This window comes from Schistocerca cancellata, chromosome 10, assembly GCF_023864275.1.
Source record: "Schistocerca cancellata isolate TAMUIC-IGC-003103 chromosome 10, iqSchCanc2.1, whole genome shotgun sequence".
NCBI classification, from domain to species: Eukaryota; Metazoa; Arthropoda; class Insecta; order Orthoptera; family Acrididae; genus Schistocerca; species Schistocerca cancellata.
Window position 1 is genome coordinate 46,405,259 of NC_064635.1, and position 26,155 is coordinate 46,431,413.

A 26,155-nucleotide genomic window follows, 5' to 3' on the forward strand; every position below is an offset into this window, starting at 1 on the left:
TTAAATATCAAATAATTGTTTATTTCATAATTATGGTGTGATTTTCAATTTTTTTTTACATTTATGATTTCCTTGCGAACAATGAGGGTGCATATAGCGTGTCGTTGCGAAGTTGATGATGTCGCGTGCCCAGTAGTGCTGGGGGGAGGGCGGTGGCGTGGTGCGGCTGAGTTTAGTGGTGACCGTAGCCGTAGCCGTAGCTACCCAGGCTGTAGCCTCCCAGGCCGCCGTAGTGGCCCAGGCTCAGGCTGGGGGCGGCGTAGCTGATGGCGGGGGCGGCGGCCACCTTGGCGATGGCGGGGGCGGCGTAGCTGATGGCCGGCGCGGCGGCGTAGCTCACTGCGGGGGCGGCGGCGTAGCTCACCGCGGGGGCGGCGGCGTAGCTGACCGCGGGGGCGGCGACAGCGGCCACCTTGGCGACGGCGGGGGCGACGGCCACTGCGGGGGCGGCGGCCACTGCGGGGGCGTAGTGCGTCGTGGAGTAGCTCACGCGGGACACGCTGGAGACGGCTGCGGGGGCGGCGGCGACGGCCACCTTAGCCACGGCGGGGGCGACGGCGACGGCGGGGGCGGCTGCCACGGCGGGGGCGGCGTAGCTGACGGCGGGGGCGGCGGCGATGGCGGGAGCGGCGTAGCTGACAGCGGGGGCGGCGGCGATGGCGGGGGCGGCGTAGCTCACCTGCAGGCGTCACCACGAATCAGTCAGCAACACTGGCTTCTAATAAACACTGCTGTTGTACTGTACCAGCAACCACATGGGACATTTTACAAGAGAGCGGAAGGATGCCAGTGTGCCGGCCGGGGTGGCCGAGCGGTTCTAGGCGCTACAGTCTGGAACCACGCGACCGCTTCACTGCTTGCTGTGTAAGGCCGTTTCACAACGGACCACAGGCAAGCGGCAGCAGGAAGAGACAATTTCGTTTTCGTTGAATCGCGGGAATAGATTTCATATTTATTACAAAATTCCCGTACAGTTCAGGAAATGATTGTCAGCGATTGTGCTAAAGTTCAGATTTGGCACTGACGAACAAGACGGTAAGTACTGTCCTTTTTTAAGAGTTGTTCCTGTTTCTCCATTAATTTGCTTCTTTACGACGTTACATTTCAAAGAAACGCCCAAAATTTTGAAGCTCCATTTATACATCGCGTGATTTTAAACACTTAACATGCCCTGGACATTTTTAAGTCACTTATTTGTTCAATTATTATAGTTGATCATATTATTGGTTCTAATGTTAGAAACGCCTTAAGTTTTGTTAGTGGTAATTCTCATGCTTCACTCGGCGGCCACCTGTACTCAGTTTATGTACAGCGGTCACTATCACATTATCGACATTGCGTATTACGATCTGGTCTTCAGCAAAAGGTGCGGTTGTGAAATTTACATAGTTGAGTAACAGTGTCGTTTACAGTTTTGAACCTACTTTTGTGATCGCGTCAGTATAAAAATGGAAAAGCGTGCGATACACTCGTGCGTGGACATTCTCGTGTGGCCGAGAGTGATGGTTGGTAGTTAGTGGCCTCGCATTCGGGAGGACGACTGCTCGAATCCCCGTCTGGCCATCCTGATGTCAGTTTTACGCCCTTTCCCTAAATTTCTAAAGACAAATTCTGGGATGGTTTCCTTGAAAACGGTACAGTACCGATTTCTTTCCGCTTCCTTCCACGATCCGACTTTACGCTCTATCCCTAATGACATGACTCTTGACAGTCCGTTTAAATCTAGCTTTCTTTCCTATCACTTGTGTGATTCGTTGGACAGTGTTCGCTTCGATTGATTCAACTTTCAGAGAATGAATTTTTATCTTGTCATTCACATACATGGACTGAACAGATGCATGAGTTTCGTATTGTTCTGTGTCGTGTGTGTGTGCGTGTGCGTGTGCGTGTGTGTGTGTGTGTGTGTGTGTGTGTGTGTGTGTGTGTGTTTAGGGCATTTTTATATTCTAATTTAAGTTTTATTTCTCGTCACTTTTATCCACATTCGTCTCATACAATTTTACTATGGGCTTTAAAAACCTTGCAGTCATGGACTCAAACGTATGATCAATATCATCATCATCATCGTCTCATCAGTGCTCTGAGATTCCTAATTTCTTTTCTGAAAGTAAGTATTGTTTCGCCAGGTCAGATTTATTCTTGTAGTTTATGAACACATGTTAAATGTCTCGTAGGGTGTTTTGCAGTTGCGTGCATGAATGAAATCTTCACGGATTTCAAGCTGCGTCACTTCGAACAGTACTCGAGCTTTCGACAGCTGTCTCCACCATCGTCATCAGGAGTAAAATCCGGACCTGCTATGAACTGCCTTCTCTTGCGTGCGACACTGCACCCTCTTTGGAATGATCCAGGCGCTGCTGTCGCGCCTACGTAAGCGGCACCTCATATCAGCCGCGGCAGAAAGCAGTTTTCACTCCTGATGACGATGGCGAAGACATCGAAAGTGGGAGTGTTTTATTCGAACTGACAGGGCCTGGTAACCGAGGTGTTTTTTCGGAGATATGAGATGGATAAATTAAGCTTTCTTCTTCTTTTCACTTATTTGTGTAAGTCTAAAAATACTGTCTGAATATTTCTCTTCCTGAATCCATGCTAGGCGTGTGAAATTCGTACGTACAGATTTCAAAGGTGTTCCATTCACCCAACTAGAAGGTCTAGAGCTGGACGGAAAGAAAAGGATGTACCAAATTAGAATAGACATGGAAGGTGTTATCAGACTGGTAGACTGGTAGAAAGACTGATGACTTAATGTTGCTGTTCAGTTTCTACTTTGAAGTTTCAAGTAATCGTGGCCGCCACACACGAGAGATGGGTGTCAGGTGGTACTCACAGCAGGTGCCGCGTACGAGATGGCGGGCGCCGCTGCGGCGATCCCGATTCCGTGACCGAATCCTCCGTAGCCGTAACCTCCGTAGCCTCCGTATCCCAGACCCAGCAGGCCTCGCTTCTCCTGCTTCTTCTCCTCCTCAGCGCAGGCGATGGCCGCGAGGGCGACGACGAAAACGGCCTGTGGGCAGAAGAGGGATCAGTCTTCTTAGTGGGTACAGAGGGAGAGGACCATAATACAGTGTTACTTACAAAAAGAAATATCCAATTTCACACATTTTTTTCACTGAAGATAAACTGGATGAAAGAAACCTACATGGGGCATACAGAGGGAGGCAGGAAGTCTCAAACTTTACACACCTTACCAACTTATATTCTGATGAGCCAAAACATTATAGACCCCCCCCCCCCCTTAATAACGGGTCAACGTCCTTGCCGCAGTGCATACACCGGTTCCCGTCAGATCACCGATGTTAAGCGCTGTCGGGCGTGGCCGACACTTGGATGGGTGACCATCCGAGCCGCCATGCGCTGTTGACATTTTTCGGGGTGCACTCAGCCTCGTGATGCCAATTGAGGTGCTACTCGACCGAATAGTAGCGGCTCCGATCAAAGAAAACCATCACAACGACCAGGAGAGCGGTGTGCTGGCCTCACGTCCCTCCTATTCGCGTCCTCAACTGAGGATGAGACGGCGGTCGAATGATCCCGATGGGCCACTTGTGGCTTGAAGACGGAGTGCTTAGTGCCTTAATAACGCATTTGTCTAGGTTTGGAAAGCAGCGCAGTAAGAATTCTGCGTGACATGCACCAGCCTTGGCAGCTTTCCACAAGTATGGTGCCACTATGGTATGTACGGAACAGATTACTGGCAGCTGCACTGAGATCTCGAAGTGTCGGGCGTTGTTTACCAATGATACCATACTACAGTCAATAGAGATTTCCGTGTTGCAGAGCCGGCCGCGGTGGCCGTGCGGTTCTGGCACTGCAGTCCGGAACCGCGGGACTGCTACGGTCGCAGGTTCGAATCCTGCCTCGGGCATGGGTGTGTGTGATGTCCGTAGGTTAGTCAGGTTTAAGTAGTTCTAAGTTCTAGGGGACTTATGACCTAAGATGTTGAGTCCCATAGTGCTCAGAGCCATTTGAATTTTAGAGCCAGCGTTTACTGGTTTATCGAGTGGCATTTTGTGTTGGACCTAGCCGAGTCTCGCTTCTGTGGCGGTAAGAACGATGACAACGTGTCCGTACACGACCTGGTAAAATGTCACACGAGGCAGCGATTTTTGAGACGCGTATCTGTCGAACTCCTGCAATTGTAGGGAGAGCTAATGCATGCGACGACAGGACTATCATGGTAATCGTTGCGAGAAGGCAGAGTGCGTGCCAGTACATAGTAAGAAAGGTTAACCCTGTTGTCCAGAGCAATAAATGACACTTTCCAGCAGGATAATGCAAGACCCAATACTTCAGTTCACACCGAAAATGCCTTGAGGAATGTACGGATCCTGGAATAGCCAGTCAAGTCAGCTGATTTTCCACTCATATATCAACATCTATACTCCACAATCCGCCTTACGGCGTGTGACGGAGGTTACTTTGTGTCCCATTGAGACTTCCCAACTTCCCTGTTGCAGTTGGGAATGGCTCGCGGGAAGAACTATTCCTGGCAAGCCACTGTGTGTGCTGTAATCTGTTTGATTTCGCCTTCACGGCCTTTTAGCGAGATATACATAAGAGGAAGTAATGTACTGGTCTAGTCTACTAGGAACATACGCTCTCGGAACTTTGACAGTAAAGCACAGGGCGATCCAGGACGCGTCTCTTGCACTGGAGATGTCTGACCATGAAGATTTCGAGCAAAGATCATGTCCTAGGATACGTACACCTTTGTCCCAGATTGCAGCCAGCAGTCATCAACAGTTGATACGGCACGTGTTTCATAAGTAGCGGGAAACTCTTCAAGATAACATTCGGACTGTATTCTTCGTGCTCGTGTGGGTCACGTCTCATACTGGTGTTGGCGGTGCTGATCAGTTTCGGATGAACTGAAAGTTCAGTCATTTAGTACTCGTTCTGTGGCGAATATGTCCGCAATGTTTGGTAATTATTGGTCTGTTGCTATATGACGTACACTTCAAACTGCCCTGAACGTGTCCCTACGGTAAATGGCCAGGAACTGCGTATAGGGAAACCGTGATATTAATTTCTGATTGACCAGTACGTGCGACACACGACATTCAAACTGCTTCTGTCTCATAACACGCTACTGGTTGCCGCTCCAACGTTAGTGGCGCTACCTTGGAAAACCGTGATCTCTCCAAGATGGAGTTATGCATATTAAATTGTTCATCAGATATCATCGAATCCTGTTATTCTTTTAAACACTATAGTTGACACGTTTGTATGTTAGAGGAAATGGATCGAGAAAGCAGTCGAGTGCAACCTGCTGATATATATATACACCCTGCAAACCACAGTTAAGTGCATGGCAGAGGGTGGTTAGGACTGCACCACGTATTAGATTTACTTACCGTCCCATTACCGTAAGGAGTGAGGAAAGAACGATTCCTTAGATAGTTCCGTGCGTAGCGTAGTTAATCTTGTCTTTGTGAGTGACATGTAGGGACCTATAGTATATTCCTAGATTCTGCACTTAATGCTGGTTCTTGAAACTTTTTAAGTAGGCTTTCGCGGGAGTCCGAAGCGCTCGATAAACTCTCGTGAGGATGCACTTCTGTTGACTGTGTTGATCAGCGAACCGTTTTGGTACCCACCTCTCACACGGTTTACGGAAAGATAGTGTTTCAGTAATGCTTTCATACCGTTTCCAGCGTCTGTCATATACCTGTGCACCTCCGTGACTCTGTCGCTTCGGTCAGACAAGCCTGTGACCATTCGTGCTGTCCTTTCTATAGGAACAATATTCCCTGTTAGTTCATTCTGATATGGTTTCCTCACATTTGAGCAGTATTCATGGAAGAGTCGCACAATTGTTCCTAGACTGACTGCATTTTTCCAGTATCCTACCAATGAATCTAAGTCAGCCACCAGCTTTCCCTGCGGCTGTAACTTTGTTGTTATTCCGTAACGAAGTTGGTAAACATGGGATGTTCCACGAGGCTTTTTGTGGATGATGCTATTTTATACACGCGAGTGCAACGCTAGAGAATTGTAGCGAAACGTAGGACGACCTGCGCAGGATCGAAACTTGGTGCATGAATTGGCAGTTGACCCCAGAGTAAAGAAATTTAACGTGAAACTTCCCGGTAGATTAAAACTGTGTGCCGGACCGAGACTCGAACTCGGGACCTTTGCCTTTCGCGGGCAAGTGCTCTATCATTTGAGCTACCCAAGCACGACTCACGCCCCGCCCTCACAGCTTCGTTTCTACCAGTGCCTCGTCTCCTACTTTCCAAACTTGACAGAAGCTCTCCTGCGAACCTTGCAGAACTAGCACTCCTGGAAGAAAGGATATAGCGGAGACATGGCTTAGCCACAGCCTGGGGGAGGTTCCCAGAATGAGATTTTCACTCTGCAGCGCAGTGTGCGCTGATATGAAACTTCCTGGCAGATTAAAACTGTGTGCCGGACCGAGACTGGAACTCGGGACTTTTGCCTTTCGCGAGCAAGTGCTCTCCCGAGCTACCCAAGCACGACTCACTACACGTCCTCACAGCTTTACTTCTTCCAGTACCTCGTCTCCTACCTTCCACACTTCACAAAAGTTCTTCTGCGAACCTTGCAGAACTAGCACTCCTGGAAGAAAGGATATAGCGGAGACATGGCTTAGCCACAGCCTGGAGGATGTTTCCAGAATGGAAATTTAACGTATTGCGCGTGAATAGACAGAAAAACACGTAATTTTTGTGATTACCTGATTCCAGAACAATCACTGGAAGCAATCATAGCCACAAAATATGGAGGAGCGGTTCAGAGTGGAACGACCGCAAAAAAATCTTTAACATCTAAGGTTGATGTCAGATTGAGGATTCGTTGGGGGGATTCTCAGGAAGTGTAGCCCCACCTACCAACGAGGTAGCTCACAAACGTCTCGTTCGACCGATAGCTTGACATTGCTCGTCAGCCTGCGATCCGTAACACACAGGACTGATGAAGGGAAACATAGAGTATCCAAAAAAAGCAGCGCGTTTCGTTACAGGTTCACCTTGGAAGCGCGAAAGCATCCTGGAGATGTTCAGCGAACTCCAGTGGCAAACACTGCAAGAGAGACATTCTGCATCATGGTTAAAGTAGCGATCCTAGAAGTATCTGCAGATACACTGACCGAAAAAAACAACTGCAACACCAAGAAGGAGTTGTGCCACATAAACGGAAGTTGGTTGCCGTCCTTCTACTCTGAAAAATGGTATCTATTCAAATTTCGCACAAGCCGCATAAGAGTGGCCCTAGTAACGTCACTGTGAGGATGTAAGTAGGCTGTTTAGGTTCTTATATTGGTAACGCCGCCGCCACGTAGCGCTCTCTGTACGAAAATCACTGGCTCTGCTGTGTGCAGTCTCTGGCTAGTTTGCATTGTTGTCTGCCATTGTAGTGTTGGGCAGCTGGATGTGAACAGCGCGTAGCGTTGCGCAGTTGGAAGTGAGCCGCCAGCAGTGGTGGATGTGGGGAGAGAAATGGCGGAGTTTTGAAATTTGTAAAAATGGATGTCATGAGCTGCTGTATATATTATGACTTTTGATGACTATTAAGGTAAATACATTGTTTGTTCTCTATTAAAATCTTTCATTTGCTAACTATGCCTATCAGTAGTTAGTGCCTTCCGTAGTTTGAATCTTTTATTTAGCTGGCAGTAGTGGCGCTCGCTGTATTGCAGTAGTTCGAGTAATGAAGATTTTTGTGAGGTAAGTGATTTCTGAAAGGTATAGTTTAATGTTACTCAGGGCCATTCTTTTGCAGGGATCTTTGATAGTCAGATTACGTTGCGCTAAAAACATTGTGTGTCAGTTTAAGCACAGTCTTGTATAAATTGTTCAAAGGGGACGTTTCATATGGCGACCCTGCCAGGATTAAACTGTACCTTTCAGAAATCACTTACCTCACAAAAATCTTCATTACTCGAACTACTGCAATACAGCGAGCGCCACTACTGCCAGCTAAATAAAAGATTCAAACTACGGAAGGCACTAACTACTGATAGGCATAGTTAGCAAATGAAAGATTTTAATAGAGAACAAACAATGTATCTACCTTAATAGTCATAATATGTATAGCAGTTCATGACAAATTACAAAACTCCGCCATCTCTCTCCCCACATCCACCACTGCTGGCGGCTCACCTCCAACTGCGCAACGCTACGCGCTGTTCACATCCAGCTGCCGCTGCCCAACACTACAATGGCAGACAACAATGCAAACTAGCCACAGACTGCACACAGCACAGCCAGTGATTTTCATACAGAGCGCTACGTAACGTTGCCAATAAGAAAACATAAACAGCCTACTTACACCTGTAGCGTGCATCCCACTGACCCAAAACCACCGCCATTGGCGACTTCGGTGGTGTCGAGCAAGAACTCGTTGGAGAGCGGAGTAGAGATCGATTGTGTTTTCTGACGAAAGCTGCTTCTGCCTCGGTGCCAGTGATGGCCGTGTGTTGGTCAGAAGCAGGCCTGTTGAGGGCCTGCAATCGTCCTCTTTAAATATTAGACATACTGGACCTACGCCTGGAGTTATGGTGCTGGGTTCGATTTCATACGATAGCAGGAGTAGTCTCGTGGTTATCCAACGCACCTTGACTGCAATTTTGTGCCTCAGTCTGGTGATTCGACATGTCGTGCTGCCATTTCAGGAGGCGTTTTCCAGCAGGATAACGCTCGCCACATACTGCTGCTGTAGCGCAAAAAGTTCTACCAAGTGTAGACGTGTTGCCTTTGCCTGCTCGATCATCGTATCTGTGTCCAAGCTAGCACGTATGGGACATCATCGGACGAAAACTCCAGCATCGTCCATAAACAGCATTAACCGTCCCTGTATTGACCGACCAAGTGCAACGGGCATGGAACTCCATCCCACAGACTGACACCCGGCACCAGTACAACACAACGCATGCACGTATGCATGCTAGCACTCAACAGCCTGGCGGTTAAACCGGTTAATAACGTACCAGAGTTTCACATTTGCAATGCCTTCCGTCGCGCTTACATTAACCAGTAATCTTCCAATGTTAATCACTTAAGTATGTTACCTAGATGATTGTATTCCTGATATCTGATTACTCTATGTTAATCATGTTCATGGTTCAGAGTAGTTTCAGGGGTAAGACAAGGCTGCAACCTGTCTCCACTGTTGTTCATATTATTTATGGATCATATGTTGAAAACAATAGACTGGCTGGGTGAGATTAAGATATGTGAACACAAAATAAGCAGTCTTGCATATGCGGATGACTTAGTTGTGATGGCAGATTCGATTGAAAGTTTGAAAAGTAATATTTCAGAGCTAGATCAGAAATGTAAGGACTATGGTATGAAGATTAGCATCTCCAAAACGAAAGTGATGTCAGTGGGAAAGAAATATAAACGGATTGAGTGCCAAATAGGAGGAACAAAGTTAGAACAGGTGGACGGTTTCAAGTACTTAGGATGCATATTCTCACAGGATGGCAACATAGTGAAAGAACTGGAAGCGAGGTGTAGCAAAGCTAATGCAGTGAGCGCTGAGTTACGATCTACTCTCTTCTGCAAGAAGGAAGTCAGCACCAAGACTAAGTTATCTGTGCACCGTTCACTCTTTCGACCAACTTTGTTGTATGGGAGCGAAAGCTGGGTGGATTCAGGTTACCTTATCAACAAGGTTGAGGTTACGGATATGAAAGTAGCTAGGATGATTGCAGGTACTAGTAGATGGGAACAACGGCAGGAGGGTGTCCACAATGAGGAAATCAAAGAAAAACTGGGAATGAATTCTATAGATGTAGCAGTCAGGGCGAACAGGCTTAGATGGTGGGGTCATGTTACACGCATGGGAGAAGTAAGGTTACCCAAGAGACTCATGGATTCAGCAGTAGAGGGTAGGAGGAGTCGGGGCAGACCGAGGAGAAGGTACCTGGATTCGGTTAAGAATGATTTTGAAGTAACAGGTTTAACATCAGAAGAGGCACCAATGTTAGCACTGAATAGGGGATCATGGAGGAATTGTATAAGGGGGGCTATGCTCCAGACTGAACGCTGAAAGGCATAATCAGTCTTAAATGATGATGATGATGATGATCTATGTTAATCATTTTTTTTGTTGCGACTTTTTTTCGTTAGTGCATGTTTCATCCTGCTACAAACGTCTCACGAGAAGACCAAAAGTTAAAATTAGAGAAACTGGAGCACACACGGAGGATTACGAACAAGTGGCACACAAAGCACCTCTGCCTCACACTGGGAGGTGGCGTGCGGACTATAGATGTGGACATCCGTACAAATTGTTACACCCAGGAGTTTTTATCCCTCGACTGATTCCCATTGCGACTCAGTGATACTGTAGTCACGTTTATTGGCTTTGTGACTTACACGGTTTCACATATCTGAATATTTTAAAACAAGCTGCCCTGCACCAGTTTGAGAACTTATCGGCGTCTGTGTACTTGTGCTTGCTTTTCAGACGGCACATCACTGGAGATATAACAGTAATCCAGACGCAGCAATTACAATGACAGTCCTTTTAAAAGCAGAAAGCTTCCTTGTAAGTGGAATGAGTCGCGAAAGAACGCTCCGATGTAATTTGGTCTTAATTGAAAGTGAGCAACGTGAAAGGTTAATAACTTGTCCACGCAACCTTCCAAGTGTCACCTGACCAGTGTGATGTAAACAGAGTGAAACATTTTCCTTCCTTCCGAATGTTGTGTCTGGGAACTTGGCTCTTTCGTCAATAGTTTCATCAGAGCTGTAGCCGCAGTACTTTCGCCAACTGGTGAATATTTACTGTACTATAATGTTTTGCACCACCTCACCCGACAATGGGATGTTTCAACACGTCTCCCGTTACACAAGGATGACAAATTGTAGATCAACAGGAATTTACGATACTTCTTGTCTACCTTGGCTAGTGTTGTAATGGTAAGGGCTGTTATAGCATAATATCTCGAATTTAATTCCTTTATGGCTTATTAAGCTGATCTATTGTGGGTATTTCAGAAGTAAAGTGTAGCGGCAATGTCAGATCTGAAATCGGAAAACAGATACTGTCAGCCAAAAAGTGCAGCCGTGGCGTCTGAAAACAGCAGAAATGAGATGCTATTCAGGAGAATTACAATTATGACATGTAAAGTGTTAGTGAGATCGGTGCTAGTACATCGTGTTTGTAACGTAGACATTAACGACTTTCGATGAAAACCAACCCGGTATATCTAAAATAAAGATCTTGAGACAAATACTTGAGCCGGAGGAAGAATATGGTGTCCGGAACAGGAGACTAAACTATGAATTATAGAATATAGAATCATAGAATATAGAGACTAAACTATGAATTATAGCCTGGCAGAGGCTTCATCGAACCACCTTCGAGGAGATTTCTCCTCTATTCCACTTTCCAAAAGGGCACGGGAAAAGCGAACACTTAAATCTTTCCGTGAAAGTTCTGGTTTCTCTTATTATAATAAGGTGCACTTCAACAAAATATGTTCGCATGCGGAGGAGGAAGATGGTGACTGATATTTCATGAATCCTATAGCAATAAAAAAGTCTCTATTTTAATTATTGTCCCCAAGTACCAGTATCATATCTGTGGCGCTCTCTCCCCTACTTTGCGATAGTACAAAACGAGCTCCCCTTCTTTGAACCTTTTCGATGTCCTCCGTCACTGCTATCTGACGCGGACCCCTCGCCCGGCAGTAATACTCCAGAAAAGGAAGGCAGTCTCTTTACTAAACCTATGGCATTACCAAAGTGTGCCAATAATTCAGAGTCTTTGCTTCGCTTTCGTCACAATATCACCTATGAGATCGTTCCAGCTCAAGTCACTTGTAGTTGTAATCCTTACGTATTTGGTCATTATTGATCCCTATGCCACCTCAAGCGTCGCTTGGCAATGCTGCATTCATATGTTGGGTTTTCGAGGGGTTGGTCCGCCACTTTACTCTGTTGTCCTTAGCTCCATACGCACATTCATTGTACTAGACGGTCTTTGGTAGCATTTTGGAATTTAAGAGTGATTCCTTCCACAGACATCAAGCGATTTTTGGCATTCACCCTCCGCAGTGCCCAACGCTCCCCGTCGGTCAGTACGTGAGGTCGGCTTGAATTGCTTAAGCTGTGGTTGTTCCCTCACGTTTCAAAAAATGGCTCTGAGCAATATGCGACTTAACTTCTGAGGTCATCAGTCGCCTAGCACTTAGAACTAATTAAACCTAACTAACCTAAGGACATCACACACATCCATGCCCAAGGCAGGATTCGAACCTGCGACCGTAGTGGTCGCTCGGCTCCAGACTGTAGCGCCTAGAACCGCACGGCCACTCCGGCCGGCTTTCACGTTTCCATTTCACTGTTAAAGTCACATCAGCAACAGGTGACTTGGGCAGCTTTACAAGGATTGAAATGTCCCTGATGGATTTGTTATTGAGGTGGTATCTAAGTATTAGTCTATGTTACAAGTAACTGAACTCTTCTAGCTGACCAGTTCTGCTGTTACCGTTTCTCTACTGACAAAACAATGCTCCCTTCGTACTGGAAGCTCCGTTTGTCGTGACATCTAGTGGTTAGTTTCACATTACATGGAGATGTTCGGATACTTTTGATCCAATAGTGCAGAATGAGACACACAAATTAGCGTGCTTAGTGAGGCGTGTAGAATTTCATTTTCGCTCGCGCAGTCCTCGATTAAAAGTATAATTGGGAATAAAAACGTTCCCTCTGCCACCCACCGTACAATGGACTGTGGAGTATATATATGTATACGTAGCTGTAGATGGATGAACAAGCCGACGTATCCGGTGCGGCAAGTGGAGGGACAAAACCGAATGCATTGGGCGCTATGTTTTTCTCGGCCACGTACGGACCTGTTACGAATGTCTCGCAGCAGAGCGAAACAGTGTCGTAATGCGAGGGGAAGAGGAAATTCCTCGACAGCGTGTGCGATCGAAACACAGCTCACGTACGTCGCGCGGTTTGCTTTATACGGACACAGGCTGTCCGACGTAACGGGAGCGTATGACGCAACAACACATCTCGCGTGCGTCCGTTGCCGATACGCAGTGAGACAGAGCAGAGAGAAAGGCACATTCTGTCTGCCATCTGCTCAGTGTGTGTGTGTGTGTGTGTGTAGGTGGGAGGGTGTGTGTAACTGCCTCTCTCTGTCTCTCTCTCTCTCTCTCTCTCTCTTTCCCCCGCTCTCCGCAATGCAATCTCTTACTGCGGTTACGCTTGGCCGACCTCATACCTGATTTAAGACACAGATACGCCTCGCTAGAAATAAGCAATAGACACTGCACATTCGTCGCAACGCTGTACTCGAGAATAGAACGTAAAACTACCCACGCGAATCGCTTTGCTGGTATTTACCGCTAAGTTACAACCCACTAGGGACGCACTCTGTCTTGCACTAGACATCTTAACATGGCACAGATCCTAGCAAAACAACGGACATTGACCTTCTCGTCAACTGCGGAACACTGCAAGCCCCCGAACTGAAATACTACACAGGGATGGGGGAATTAATTTTAGCTATGCAAGGGGAGATCAAAAAGTTTCCGTTCGAAGGCTGTGCACTCGAGAATTGATACGCAAAGAAGGCTAAATCGCTGTGAGCATTGAAGGCCCTTTTTTTAAGGAACTGGCAACGGCCTTGCCGCAGTGGATACACCGGTTCCCGTCGGATCAACGAAGTTAAGCGCTGTCGGGCGTGGCCGGCACTTGGATGGGTGACCATCCGGGCCGCCATGCGCTGTTGCCATTTTTCGGGGTGCACTCAGCCTCGTGATGTAAACTGAGGAGCTATTCGACCGAATAGTAGCGGCTCCGATCAAAGAAAACCACCGTAACGACCGGGAGAGCGGTGTGCTGACCACACGTCCCTCCTATCGGCATCCTCAGCTGAGGATGATACGGCGGTCGGATGGTCCCGATGGGCCACTTGTGGCCTGAAGACGGAGTGCTTTTTAAGGAACCGATGGCGCGATAATCCCTTGGGGGAAGGTCAGGACTGTAGGTCGGGCGCTCGAGGATCTCCTAAGTGAGTTGGCGTAACTTCTGCGTTGCTACATTTGCGTTATTGGGAGCTACATTGTCACGAAGCAGTAGCAGCAGCCCTTGTCCAGACAAGAAAAGAGTAACAGTACGTTGGTCCTATTTGCACGCGTTTGCTAATAACGATGCTATAGTTCACATTTCCCCATTTGTCACGCACATGACGGAAAAGCACGAATACTCCTTTAATCTCTTGTCTACATGCCGGTGCTTACATACCCTCATGGTTTTGGCGATACATATAGATTGCAACAATACCCTCAGCCGGAAACTTTGTAATCGCCCCTGATGTATATCCCGAATTCAGTGTGAAATATTGTTCTGGTTAGTACAGATTCTGTTGTTGTTGTGGCCTTCATTTCGAAGACTGATTTGATACACGTCTCCATGCTACTCCTCCGTAGTACTCTATCCTGTGAAAACCTCTTTATCTCCAAAAAACTGCTGCAAATTACATCGTTTTGAATCTCGTTACTTTTTTTTATCTTCCTCTACCATTTTTACCATCCACACGTCTCTCCAGTACTGAATTGGTGATCCCTTAATGGCTCAGAATGTATCCTATCAATCAACCCCTTCTTCTAGTCAAATTGTAAAACAAATTTCTTTCCTCCGCAATTCTATTTAGTACCTCCTCATCAGTTACGTGATCTACTCATCTAATCTTTATAATTCTTCTGTAGCAGCACATTTCAAAAGCTTTCTTTTTTGTCTAAAGTGTTTATCATCCATGTTTCACTTCCGTGCTTGGCTATACTTCGTACAAATACTTTCAGAAAAGATTTCCTTACATGTATAACATACTGCTACAGATGGACAGATGTAATCCATTAAATTTCCATTTAATTCACTAATAACATACATAGACCACCGTCGGGGAATTAGTATGCACATGATGGAACAGGGGACATTTCGCTCTTAACAGGTGAAGTTGATCCAAGATTTAGAGGGCGACGAGACTTTGTGCCTTGGCCTCAAGGATCACTTACCTCAATCCTCAGTATCTTTCTCTCTGTGGCCTTCTTAAATTAAACTGTCCAGCGTTTTTATTGGTAGGTTGCCGGAATGGAACAGCAAAGTTTCAGTCTTGCCAGGATCAATGAGATAAGGTGGGGGTGTTCGAAAGAACTCGTAATTCACTGCAGAGATGAGTGAATTATTGCGAGGATAACAGTACTGCACAACCTCTTTAACTGGTGCTAGTATACAATAAAATGGTGGCTTATAATGTGCTGAAGCAGCATTGTATTTCTCATTAAGGTGGGTCACGCACAGGGTGTTCGAAATAAAATTTGCCCCAAAAAATATTTCATGCAGCTCAAGGCAGGCAATCCAATTCACATCGCCCCCATCTGGAGCAGGTGATGTAAGTTGGGTTACCTGTCTTGAGGTGCATAAATTACTTTTCGGGTTAGTTCTCTTTCGTTCACCCTGCATATAGTTCAGATATACTCGTCCATACCGGCAATGGTCCTACATATTGTTCAAATGCCACCAGCCCATAATTAGTTACATCATCTTACGTTTTTGTTATTTTTGGAATCCAGTTCTCATGGCATGTCCCCACCACCTTCATTTGTCATTTTCATTATGGTCATAAATATATCTTCCATTAAAACCCCTTCACTGAAGTATTTGCTTCTTTCCTGACCGTGTCTAATTCTCAGCGAAAGATGATTGGTTTCAAAATTGCTATCAGGGCAACCTTCAGATTTTCGCATTTGACGACGTCTCACTACCATTAGTCCAAACTTGTAATACATACTAATGGTAGTCTTTTCATTTTCAGGTGTATTGGAAGCTCAGTTCTGAAAATTCTTTTTTGATTTAACAGACCCACTACAGATCAATTCTTTTCTTCTGTTTATTTCTTTCACTGTCTATACATAAATTGTACAAATTCAAGTTGTACAATTTTCACCTTTCTGCAAGTTCTTTGCACATTACTGGGGAGTTATTATAACTGATTTTCAGGCCTATCTCAAATTCCGTGTATTATTCTCATCGATTTTATGAAATTTATATATACTGTGGGCAAACGAGTACAGTTACAATAGCAAGACAGGCTGATTCACGTTCCATTAAAGCGTGCACTTGCTTCGATTTCCCAATCTAAGTCCATCAGAACTCACTCTAGCATTGCTGAGAATAGTTTTGGTGATTTGGGATCTATCTCCTTACCTTTCTCTTGTTCCAATTGTCAGTTTGTCATTATCTTGATGGAGTCTAATGGACGCTGTAGCACTGTCACATCACCCTTCCGAATAACAACATACTTTGGTTCAGTGTTCTGTTTCTCAAGAGCTGTTAGCGCAGACCAGCAAGCTCCCTGCACCAATTCCTTCAAGAACTGAACTCCCATGTATAAAAGTCACTGAAAGTATGATTGAAGTTTGGTGGAAGTCGCAAAGTGCACTCATTACCAAACACGGAATGATTATAGTGTGCGTAATTTGCGCGCCATTTTAAGAAAAACTAGTCTTTCATACATTTTCTTTGTATATGACGGCATGTATCTTGAACTATGTGTAGCAGAATGATATAATTTTCCAGCTACAATCTGTGGTGTAGGTGGATACTGTCTGGGAAACGAGTTGCAAACACAGTCAGTAGTAAAGAAGTAATAGAACGTAATGCTGATGCTCAAGTGTTATTGCGTGAATGGTGAAAAGATATTAAATTTAAGGTTCGAAACTACGTGAAAATTTTTTTGGAAGTCGCGAAGTACTCTCATCATCAGATACTGGATAAATATCATCTGGGCAATTTTCGCGCCATGAGTTGCGATTTCTTAAGATATTGATGCTATTCAATCTGTATATTGAGCAAGCAGTAAAGGAAACAAAAGAAAAATTCGGAGTATGTATTAAAATCCATGGAGAAGAAATAAAAACGTTGAGGTTCGCCGATGACATTGTAATTCTGTCAGAGACAGCAAAGGACTTGGAAGAGCAGTTGAACGGAATGGATAGTGTCTTGAAGGGAGGATATAAGATGAACATCAACAAAAGCAAAACGAGGATAATGGAATGTAATCGAATTAAGTCGGGTGATGTTGAGGGTATTAGATTAGGAAATGAGACACTTAAAGTAGTAAAGGAGTTTTGCTATTTGGGGAGCAAAATAACTGATGATGGTCGAAGTAGAGAGGATATAAAATGTAGACTGGCAATGGCAAGGAAAGCGTTTCTGAAGAAGAGAAATTTGTTAACATCGAGTATAGATTTAAGTGTCAGGAAGTCATTTCTGAAAGTATTTGTATGGAGTGTAGCCATGTATAGAAGCGAAACATGGACGGTAAATAGTTTGGACAAGAAGAGAATAGAAGCTTTCGAAATGTGGTGCTACAGAAGAATGCTGAAGATTAGATGGGTAGATCACATAACTAATGAGGAAGTATTGAATAGGATTGGGGAGAAGAGAAGTTTGTGGCACAACTTGACCAGAAGAAGGGATCGGTTGGTAGGCCATGTTCTGAGGCATCAAGGGATCACCAATTTAGTATTGGAGGGCAGCGTGGAGGGTAAAAATCGTAGGGGGAGACCAAGAGATGAATACACTAAGCAGATTCAGAAAGATGTAGGTTGCAGTAGGTACTGGGAGATGAAGAAGCTTGCACAGGATAGAGTAGCATGGAGAGCTGCATCAAACCAGTCTCAGGACTGAAGACCACAACAACAACAACAAGATATATACACATTTTCTAATTTTATATCTGACTTACTGTGTAAAACCTTTAACGTAAGTTTACGTGTCTTAGTTAGTAGATTATGAGAGCGTTTTAAATTTTCAAATTTTGTCAATATTTATTTGAAATACTGGAATCATATTTTTGTTGACCCTGAAAAGCGTTAGACAGGTAACCCGCAACCGCGACTGGGTGACAGTTTTAGCCGTTTAGTGATACTGATTTCGTCAGACTTGCTCAAAAATCTGTAAGTCTCTTAGGAAAAGGTAGTTGATACACGTTGCTTCACGGCTTTCAGACCACCTCATTGTGGTATGCACGTTGTTCAAAGGCAGCTCCTTCGCCTGATTAAAAACCCAGTACTGAGTGTCCAAATGTCAGGGGGAGCCCTACCCGCAGATGCGCCATGTACTGGCGCTCGTGTGCACGCGGTATCTGAGCAGTCTGTTACACCTGTGTCTAGAGTGAACGTGGCGTGTGTCGATTATCGGCATAAGGCTCATGGGTCCACGGGATGTTCTAAATTACACAATAATTCGTTTTTCCGAGTCAGCAGTGTCTAGGTTGGATATTCAGAATCACAGTGTTTCCGTATGTGTAAACTGCCACACAACACGACCGCGAACGTATGACGTCAGTTACCCTCAGTCCCTGTGGCGCGAGTTACAGCACGTGACGCTGCGGGAGCGCCAGCGGCCATCTCCAGGTGGGGAGTGAGTAACTGTTTCCGGTTTCATGATACGTGCAAACACACGACAAAGTTAAGATCTTCAGTGGATACCGTTTCATTGACATATTTGTTTCTCATGGGCCCTGCACGGAGCCGGGCTTTCCACGTCTACATCTACATCCATATTCGGCAAGCCACCTGACGGTACCTTGAGTACCTCTATCGGTTCTCCCTTCTATTCCAGTCTCGTATTGTTCGTGGAAAGAAAGATAGTCGGTATGCCTCTGTGTGGGCTCTAATCTCTCTGATTTCATCCCCATGGTCTCTTCGCGACATATACGTAGGAGAGAGCAATGTACAGGGTGGTTCAAAAAGAATACCACAACTTTAAAAATGTGTATTTAATGAAAGAAACATAATATAACCTTCTGTTATACATCATTACAAAGAGTATTTAAAAAGGTTTTTTTTTCACTCAAAAACAAGTTCAGAGATGTTCAATATGGCCCCCTCCAGGCACTCGAGCAATATCAACCCGATACTCCAACTCGTTCCACACTCTCTGTAGCATATCAGGCGTAACAGTTTGGATAGCTGCTGTTATTTCTCGTTTCAAATCATCAATGGTGGCTGGGAGAGGTGGCCGAAACACCATATCCTTAACATACCGCCATAAGAAAAAATCGCAGGGGGTAAGATCAGGGCTTCTTCGAGGCCAGTGATGAAGTGCTCTGTCACGGGCTGCCTGGCGGCCGATCCATCGCCTCGGGTAGTTGACGTTCAGGTAGTTACGGACAGATAAGTGCCAATGTGGTGGCGCTCCATCCTGCTGAAATATGAATTGTTGTGCTTCTTGTTTGAGCTGAGGGAGCAGCCAATTCTCTAACATCTCCAGATACTGTAGTCCAGTTACAGTAGCATCTTAGCATCAACTGACGCTGACGCCTAGTCAACAGCGCCTCAAGCGAACAAATGTACAACTAAATGAAACTTTATAGCTCCCTTAATTCGCCAACAGATAGTGCTTAGCTCTGCCTTTTGTCGTTGCAGAGTTTTAAATTCCTAAAGTTGTGGTATTCTTTTTGAATGACCCTGTCCTGCTGTTCTCGGAACTTCAACAAAAGCCTGTATCGAGCTACTGAGCGTCTCTCCTGCAGAGTCTTCCACTGGAGTTTATCCATCATCTCCGTAATGCTTTCGCGATTACTAAATGATCCTGTAATGAAGCGCGCTGCTCTCCGTTGGATCTTCTCTATCTCTTCTATCAACCCTATCGGGTACGGATCCCACACAGCTGTGTATTGCAGGAAAGGCGACTAGTGTGACGTCACAAGCTAGTTGCGGGGCCCGTATGTATCGTGGGCCCCAGCCTCTGCCATACGAAGCTACACAGGGTGATCGATGGTCTGTTCTGCATCAGCCACGGTCGGTCTGAATATGGGGCGTCAGCAACGTATTTCTTCTACTGTGCAGAGCTAAACGGACCATGTACACTTCAGCAGCCGGCGACCGACATACAGTAGCACAAAAAACTGTCGTAAATTCTACCTCAAGTACAGGTTGTCCGTGACAACAGCTTAGTATTTCTTCCAAATATTCCCATTTAATTTCAACGACCATCTCCATTACACTCCCGTATGGCCTATATCGAACTATTGTGGTATCTTTTAATACAGTTAACTGGAAGAATTTTGGAAAATTCCGACCCATCCTTCACTACTGCTGGAGTGTTTGGGATCCACATCAGGTCGGATTGAAGGAAGACGTCTAAGTAATTCAGGGGCAGGCTGCTTGATTTCTTACCAGTAGGTTCGAACAACACGCAACTATTAAGGAGATTCTTTGGAAACTCAGATGGGAATCTCTGGCAGAAAGGCTACATTCTTTTCGAAGAATACTACAAAGAAAATTTCGAGAACCGGCATTGGAAGTTGACTGCAGCGATTCCACTGCCGCCACCGTTCATTTCGCGTAAGAACCGCGGAGACTGTGGAAACTGTAAATTCTGCTCGAACAGGTCTCGGAAGACCCAGCGGTACCGACCGACCGCCGTGTCATCCTCATCCCATAGGCGCCACTGGATGCGGATATGGAGGGGCGTGAGATCAGCTCACCGCTCTCCCGGCCGTTGTCAGTTTCCGCAATCGGAGCCGCTACTTCTCAATCACGTAGCTCCGCAGTTTGCCTGACAAGGGCTCAGTGCATATTGCCTGCCAACAGTGGACGGTCATCCACCCAAGTGCTAACCAAGCAAGAGAGCACTTCGGTGATCTGACGGGAACCAATGTGGCAAGGTCCTTGGCGCCCGGATAATACGATAAGATGGCTCGTACTGAGGCAAATACACAGTCGTTTCTTCTTCTATACAACACCGTCGAACAACGCTACAGTGCTGTCGCCCCCACGTGATTAATCGTTTCTGTATTCTGGGAACACTAGAGGAATTAACACCCATCTTAGATGCACACCATTCAATAGTTGCGTTTATGTCGAACATTCGCCGTCCACTCTAAAATACCTCTTTCCATTAGTCATTGCTCCTTCGGGTAAAAAGTAAATCTTCTTAAGATACTGCACAGTAGGATTCGACTTATAGTATCTATGGGTATGGTAACATACCAAAGTTAAGGGCATGAAATAAGTAAAATTAATTATAATTATACAGGGTGATTCAAAAAGAATACCACAACTTTAGGAATTTAACACTCTGCAACGACAAAAGGCAGAGCTAAGCACTATCTGTCGGCGAATTAAGGGAGCTATAAAGTTTCATTTAGTTGTACATTTGTTCGCTTGAGGCGCTGTTGACTAGGCGTCAGCGTCAGTTGATGCTAAGATGGCGACCGCTCAAAAGAAAGCTTTTTGTGTTATTGAGTACGGCAGAAGTGAATCGACGACGGTTGTTCAGCGTACACTGAGAATCCGCGGGAAACAACTCAGTATGAACGTGACTCGCCTAAGGTGAACGTTTTCTGTGCCATTTCAGCCAATAAAGTTTTTGGTCCCTTTTTCTTCGAAGGTACTACTGTAACTGGACTACAGTATCTGGAGATGTTAGAGAATTGGCTGTTCCCTCAGCTCGAACAAGAAGCACAACAATTCATATTTCAGCAGGATGGAGCGCCACCACATTGGCACTTATCTGTCCGTAACTACCTGAACGTCAACTACCCGAGGCGATGGATCGGCCGCCAGGCAGCCCGTGACAGAGCACTTCATCACTGGCCTCCAAGAAGCCCTGATCTTACCTCCTGCGATTTGTTCTTATGGGGGTATGTTAAGGATATGGTGTTTCGGCCACCTCTCCCAGCCACCATTGATGATTTGAAACGAGAAATAACAGCAGCTATCCAAACTGTTACGCCTGATATGCTACAGAGAGTGTGGAACGAGTTGGAGTATCGGGTTGATATTGCTCGAGTGTCTGGAGGGGGCCATATTGAACATCTCTGAACTTGTTTTTGAGTGAAAAAAAACCTTTTTAAATACTCTTTGTAATGATGTATAACAGAAGGTTATATTATGTTTCTTTCATTAAATACACATTTTTGAAGTTGTGGTATTCTTTTTTAATCACCCTGTAGTTTGAATCCCATGGGGAAAGACTGGGATTATAAGGACGTGTAAGGTGTTCGCAGGGAAACTTCTGAAACATAGTCGAAAAAGCGTGCACGGGTCCAGAAGTTGCCAAGGTTGGTTCGAGTGCGCTACAGGAGTTTCACTGGTAGGCCCTTACACTTCCTCCATACAGTTCCGTTCTCTCCCCCATGCGACTTCCATATGTTTGGAGACCTGAAGAAAGATATTCGGTGGCCGTCGAATTGCTCCACACGCCTGGGTACAATAGTGGTTCTGGAGGCAACTGCAATCATTTTTGCATGACCGACAAATGTGTTAACATTTGTGACAGCTACTTTTGAAGTAATAAACAGTTTTCATTTGGCTGATTCTTATATTTTAGTAACTCATGCACTTTTGGCAAACTGTAGAAAAAGTAAACGGAAACGTTTGGTTTGGTCCTATTGGAGCATTCTGGAAATTAGGTGGCCTGATAAGAAGTGAGTGAATTCTTCCCAGAATCGGCGAGGAGAGAAACACACGGAAAAACATGGAACGAAAAAGGGACAGGATGATGGTACATGTACTAACGTGCTCGGTAGTTAAGGGAGCTGCAGAGAATAACATCTGTAGGGAACAGCACTAGAACATTGCCTACAAGTGATTGAGGACACTGGATTCCAGTGCTGATCTGAACTACTTTGCGCAAGAGTGGAATTTGTGGTGGACCGCATCAAACCACTCAAAGGAGTGATGACCCAAAAAATATCCTTTTTACGGGGGTTACATCTTTGTCCGTAGTTGTTCACTACTCTTCCAGTGTCCCCGTTTATCGTGGGGACGCAGAATTTGTCACCAGAAGCGTCCTAATAGCCTCCAGATAGGAACGTTCCCTGGTGAGATGGTGTCGTCGGAGCTCAGCGGATGGCCGACTAGGCGTGACAGAGCCTCCGCAAGAAGGGGGAGCGCTGCGGCGCGAGGTGCCTGGCAGTGCATTTGCTGCGCCTCGTTGGTTCCGTCGTTCACGCACCATTGGTCCGAAAACTCGCCACTGCCGGGTTTTATGTGACGCGTAAACACACGTGGAGCGGAAACGCCAAGTTCAAGGGCTCTCAGCGGCAGCTCCGACAACTCGCCGTTCGATGGATGTCACCGCGCTGAAAAGTTGGGCGCAAGCAATTTTCTTCGGCAAGAGTTGCGTTTTGGTTTCCCGGCGTACCGCTCCCTGTAGCAGCGCAAATTCGTTAAGCCGCAGGGGACCTGCTTTCCGCACGTGTAACGATTCGAGCAGAGTCACGCTGCTCCGTTTAGCCATATTCGCTCAGAAAACAGCTATCCCCCCCCCCCCCCCCCATTTCTGTGGACGGGAGAACTTTCTTGAGACTGGGTAACAGCCGGCCGGTGTGGCCGAGCAGTTCTAGGCGCTTCAGTCTGGAACCGCGTGACCGCTACGGTCGCAGGTTCGAAACCTGCCTCGGGCATGGATGTGTGTTGTCCTTAGGTTAGTTAGGTTTAAGTAGTTCAAAGTTCTAGGGGACTGATGACCTCAGATGTTAAGTCCCACAGTGCTCAGAGCCATTTGAACCATTTGAACTGTGTAACACATACAGTCCCAACGCCCCTGTTAATTTTTACTGTACACGGTGAGAATAACATCCCAAGTGGCAAGTAATTTACCCTTTTTAAGTACACATCATATGAAGACGAAAGGGAGCTTGCATACGTCCTTAAATTGCAGTAATAACAAAAATAAATTACCACACTTGTCATTAAGTTCCCTAAGAACTCTCAGAAGTATTCTTTACGCGACATAGCGTCGCGTAAAGAATTATTTGGTTACAATTCTTTTGTAACCTACAGTCACTGAGTGAAGATTATTCTTTTCAGGAGCTCGAAATAGCTAACAAATGGTACAAGACGTGGCCATTTGCAGAAAGACTGCACCAGATTCTGTATACCCCTGTCATGATGTACACACACCTTGCTCTCGGAAATATAAAATGGTATGGCATGTGACGCAGGAAGAGTCATGACAACCCCAGACCGGGTTGTTAAGATCATTATGTACAAATTACTTAGGGCCAAAACTAGAGCCCTGTGGTTCTGAACGGGGAATTCACACGCTGCGAGACCACTAAGACGCAGTGTCGTTCAGAGATTGTTCGAGGGTTGACTACGAAAGTGCTTAATGATGCCACTTGTTAGGATCATCACATTACAGACTGAGCGTGTCACTTGGGACTACTTGATGATCCAAACATCCCCTAGAAATTCCTCATGTATTTCAGATACGCCCCAAAACATATGATCTTATTTCCATTGCCCTTTGCCCCATCTCGCTTCGTAGTCATTCTTTAGCTCTTAGAACGACAAAAGAGCTTCCCCATTATTATGTAGGCCCTTGGATATCTGCTACAGCATCAAGTATTCTGTAAAATGATACAATGATGTCATTGGCAGCATTGACTGTTAAGAATAATTTGGTTAGTTGCGTAGGGGTACTGAGTAGAAATCACATTTAAATGGAAGTTACAGAAAGCCGTGTGCTTAATTTGGGAACTCACAGCCTGTGAGTTTCGGGGTGAGAGGCAGTGGATAGAGTGTTCTACTGCTCTCAGTAACTTCCCTGTGCGATACACACAAGCAACGATGGTAAGATGCAGGAATCGCACACGGAAAGTATGACGGTGGTGTGTAGCACATATAAGACGACGTTGATGTGCACGCATAGTATGGAGTTCTACAGTACGTGTTTCTGGAAGCTATATTGCTATTCGAGGGCTTGTTACACAGCTCAATAGTAGGATTACCAATTATCTAAGATAAATGTAAAAGTAATACAACACAAAATGAAAGCCTATGTATCAGCATAAAAATATGGATGGCAGAGATGTTGCATAGTGGTTTTCCCTTGTATGCACCCAAGGCACAAGAGAGAGCAGGGCTACAGTGCCAGTAAAACATTAACTAAGATCAGAAATAGAGCCTGGTAGTATGCTTTTTAAGAACTAACAAGCTTCATGTCCACAGAAGTAGTGTAATAAAAGTAGAGAACAGACGTAGGGGAAAGAAGGTCTGTGGTGCCCTTCTGTGAATTCAGAAGCTGTGAGAGTCTGGAGCCAGAGGTTCTGCCCAGTAATTTTCCGTTATTGCCTCACATGTGCTGAATCTGGATTCTTGCAGGTGCCTTGTAAGAGAAGAAGTTAAAAAGATTGCAATGCATGTAAGAACATTTGATGGAATTCCCTGTGGTGCCTTTCTGAGACTCAGAAGCCATAAGTCCTCAGGAGTTCAGAGATGTTACCAAGCAGTTGTTCCCACTGATGCACATAACGTTGGGACTCACAAAACAATAGTTTATAACTCACATCAGTGATAGAAAATATCAAAAATAACCCCTATGGTTTCCCATAGTGACATCTCTCACAGTGTAAAAATGTTCACTGTGGTTAATTGGAATCTAGATAGAGTGTAGTTGAAAAGGACATAGCATGTGTAGTTGTGCAGGCCCCTGAATGGAACCCTGTGGTAACCTTCTGTGAAAAGTGAATCTCCGAGCTCCTGGGGGATTACTACTGGAGCCCAGTTGTTGGTCGGAGTGAGGCGCACTTACCAGGACCTTCATGGTGGAGGCGGTGGTGCTTGGTTGAGCTGGAGGTGAGTTGGAAGACGCCGCAGGGACTGATGCCAGCGTCCGGCTCGTCGGCCGGTATATATAGTGAGTGGCGGGCGACCCCCACCGCTCGCATCCCGCCCTTCACCGGACTCAGCTGCCCGTAATGATGCGGCCACGCCTCCTCCAGCGGCCTGGAGACGCCGGCTCCAGCCTCCAGTTGTACCTGATTTACTCGGTCCGCGTCGCCCTCCGTGACCCCGCCCTCGCTAGCCGTATCCAGGGATAGCCATCTGCGGCCAGTTGACTGGAGGCAAGCATGGTAGCACTTTCGCTCCGCAGAGGAGCGGGAAACGGCTCAGCACTGCACTGCTAATCTCTGCTGCGCTGTCGTGTGCGCCTTCGTTACAGCGACCCCTAAGTACACTGCTTGACAACTTCACAACTGGAACAGCCATTTATCCGCTAGGTAGTTAGAATATTTTAATAATTACCTCGATCAAATAAAGTTCGTAATTAAATTTTTCCTTATTTCTAGGTACATATCTGCAGTCTTGAAAGACGCTGAAATCCCCTCGCTTTTCTATACATTAGATGTGGCAAGAGCT

General features: G+C 45.8%; 1 protein-coding gene and 1 pseudogene across 1 annotated transcript; one reads left to right on the forward strand and one right to left on the reverse strand.

The window, feature by feature from the left end:
* On the reverse strand, positions 1-25,653 carry LOC126106865 (cuticle protein 16.5-like). The gene is made up of 3 exons (XM_049913267.1): positions 25,548-25,653; positions 2,831-3,007; positions 1-679 (listed from the first exon to the last, which is right to left on the reverse strand). Exons 1-3 carry the CDS (start codon positions 25,557-25,559, stop codon positions 173-175), a joined length of 696 nt encoding a protein of 231 aa, XP_049769224.1. The 5' UTR covers positions 25,560-25,653; the 3' UTR covers positions 1-172.
* On the forward strand, positions 13,608-13,725 carry LOC126106973 (5S ribosomal RNA; annotated as a pseudogene).
* Positions 25,654-26,155: the final 502 nt, after the last annotated feature.

Coding starts and splice junctions, on each gene's coding strand:
- LOC126106865 (XM_049913267.1), bottom strand. Junction 680..2,830: donor TCTCGTACGCGGCACCTGCT/GTGAGTACCACC, acceptor TGACGCCTGCAG/GTGAGCTACGCCGCCCCCGC.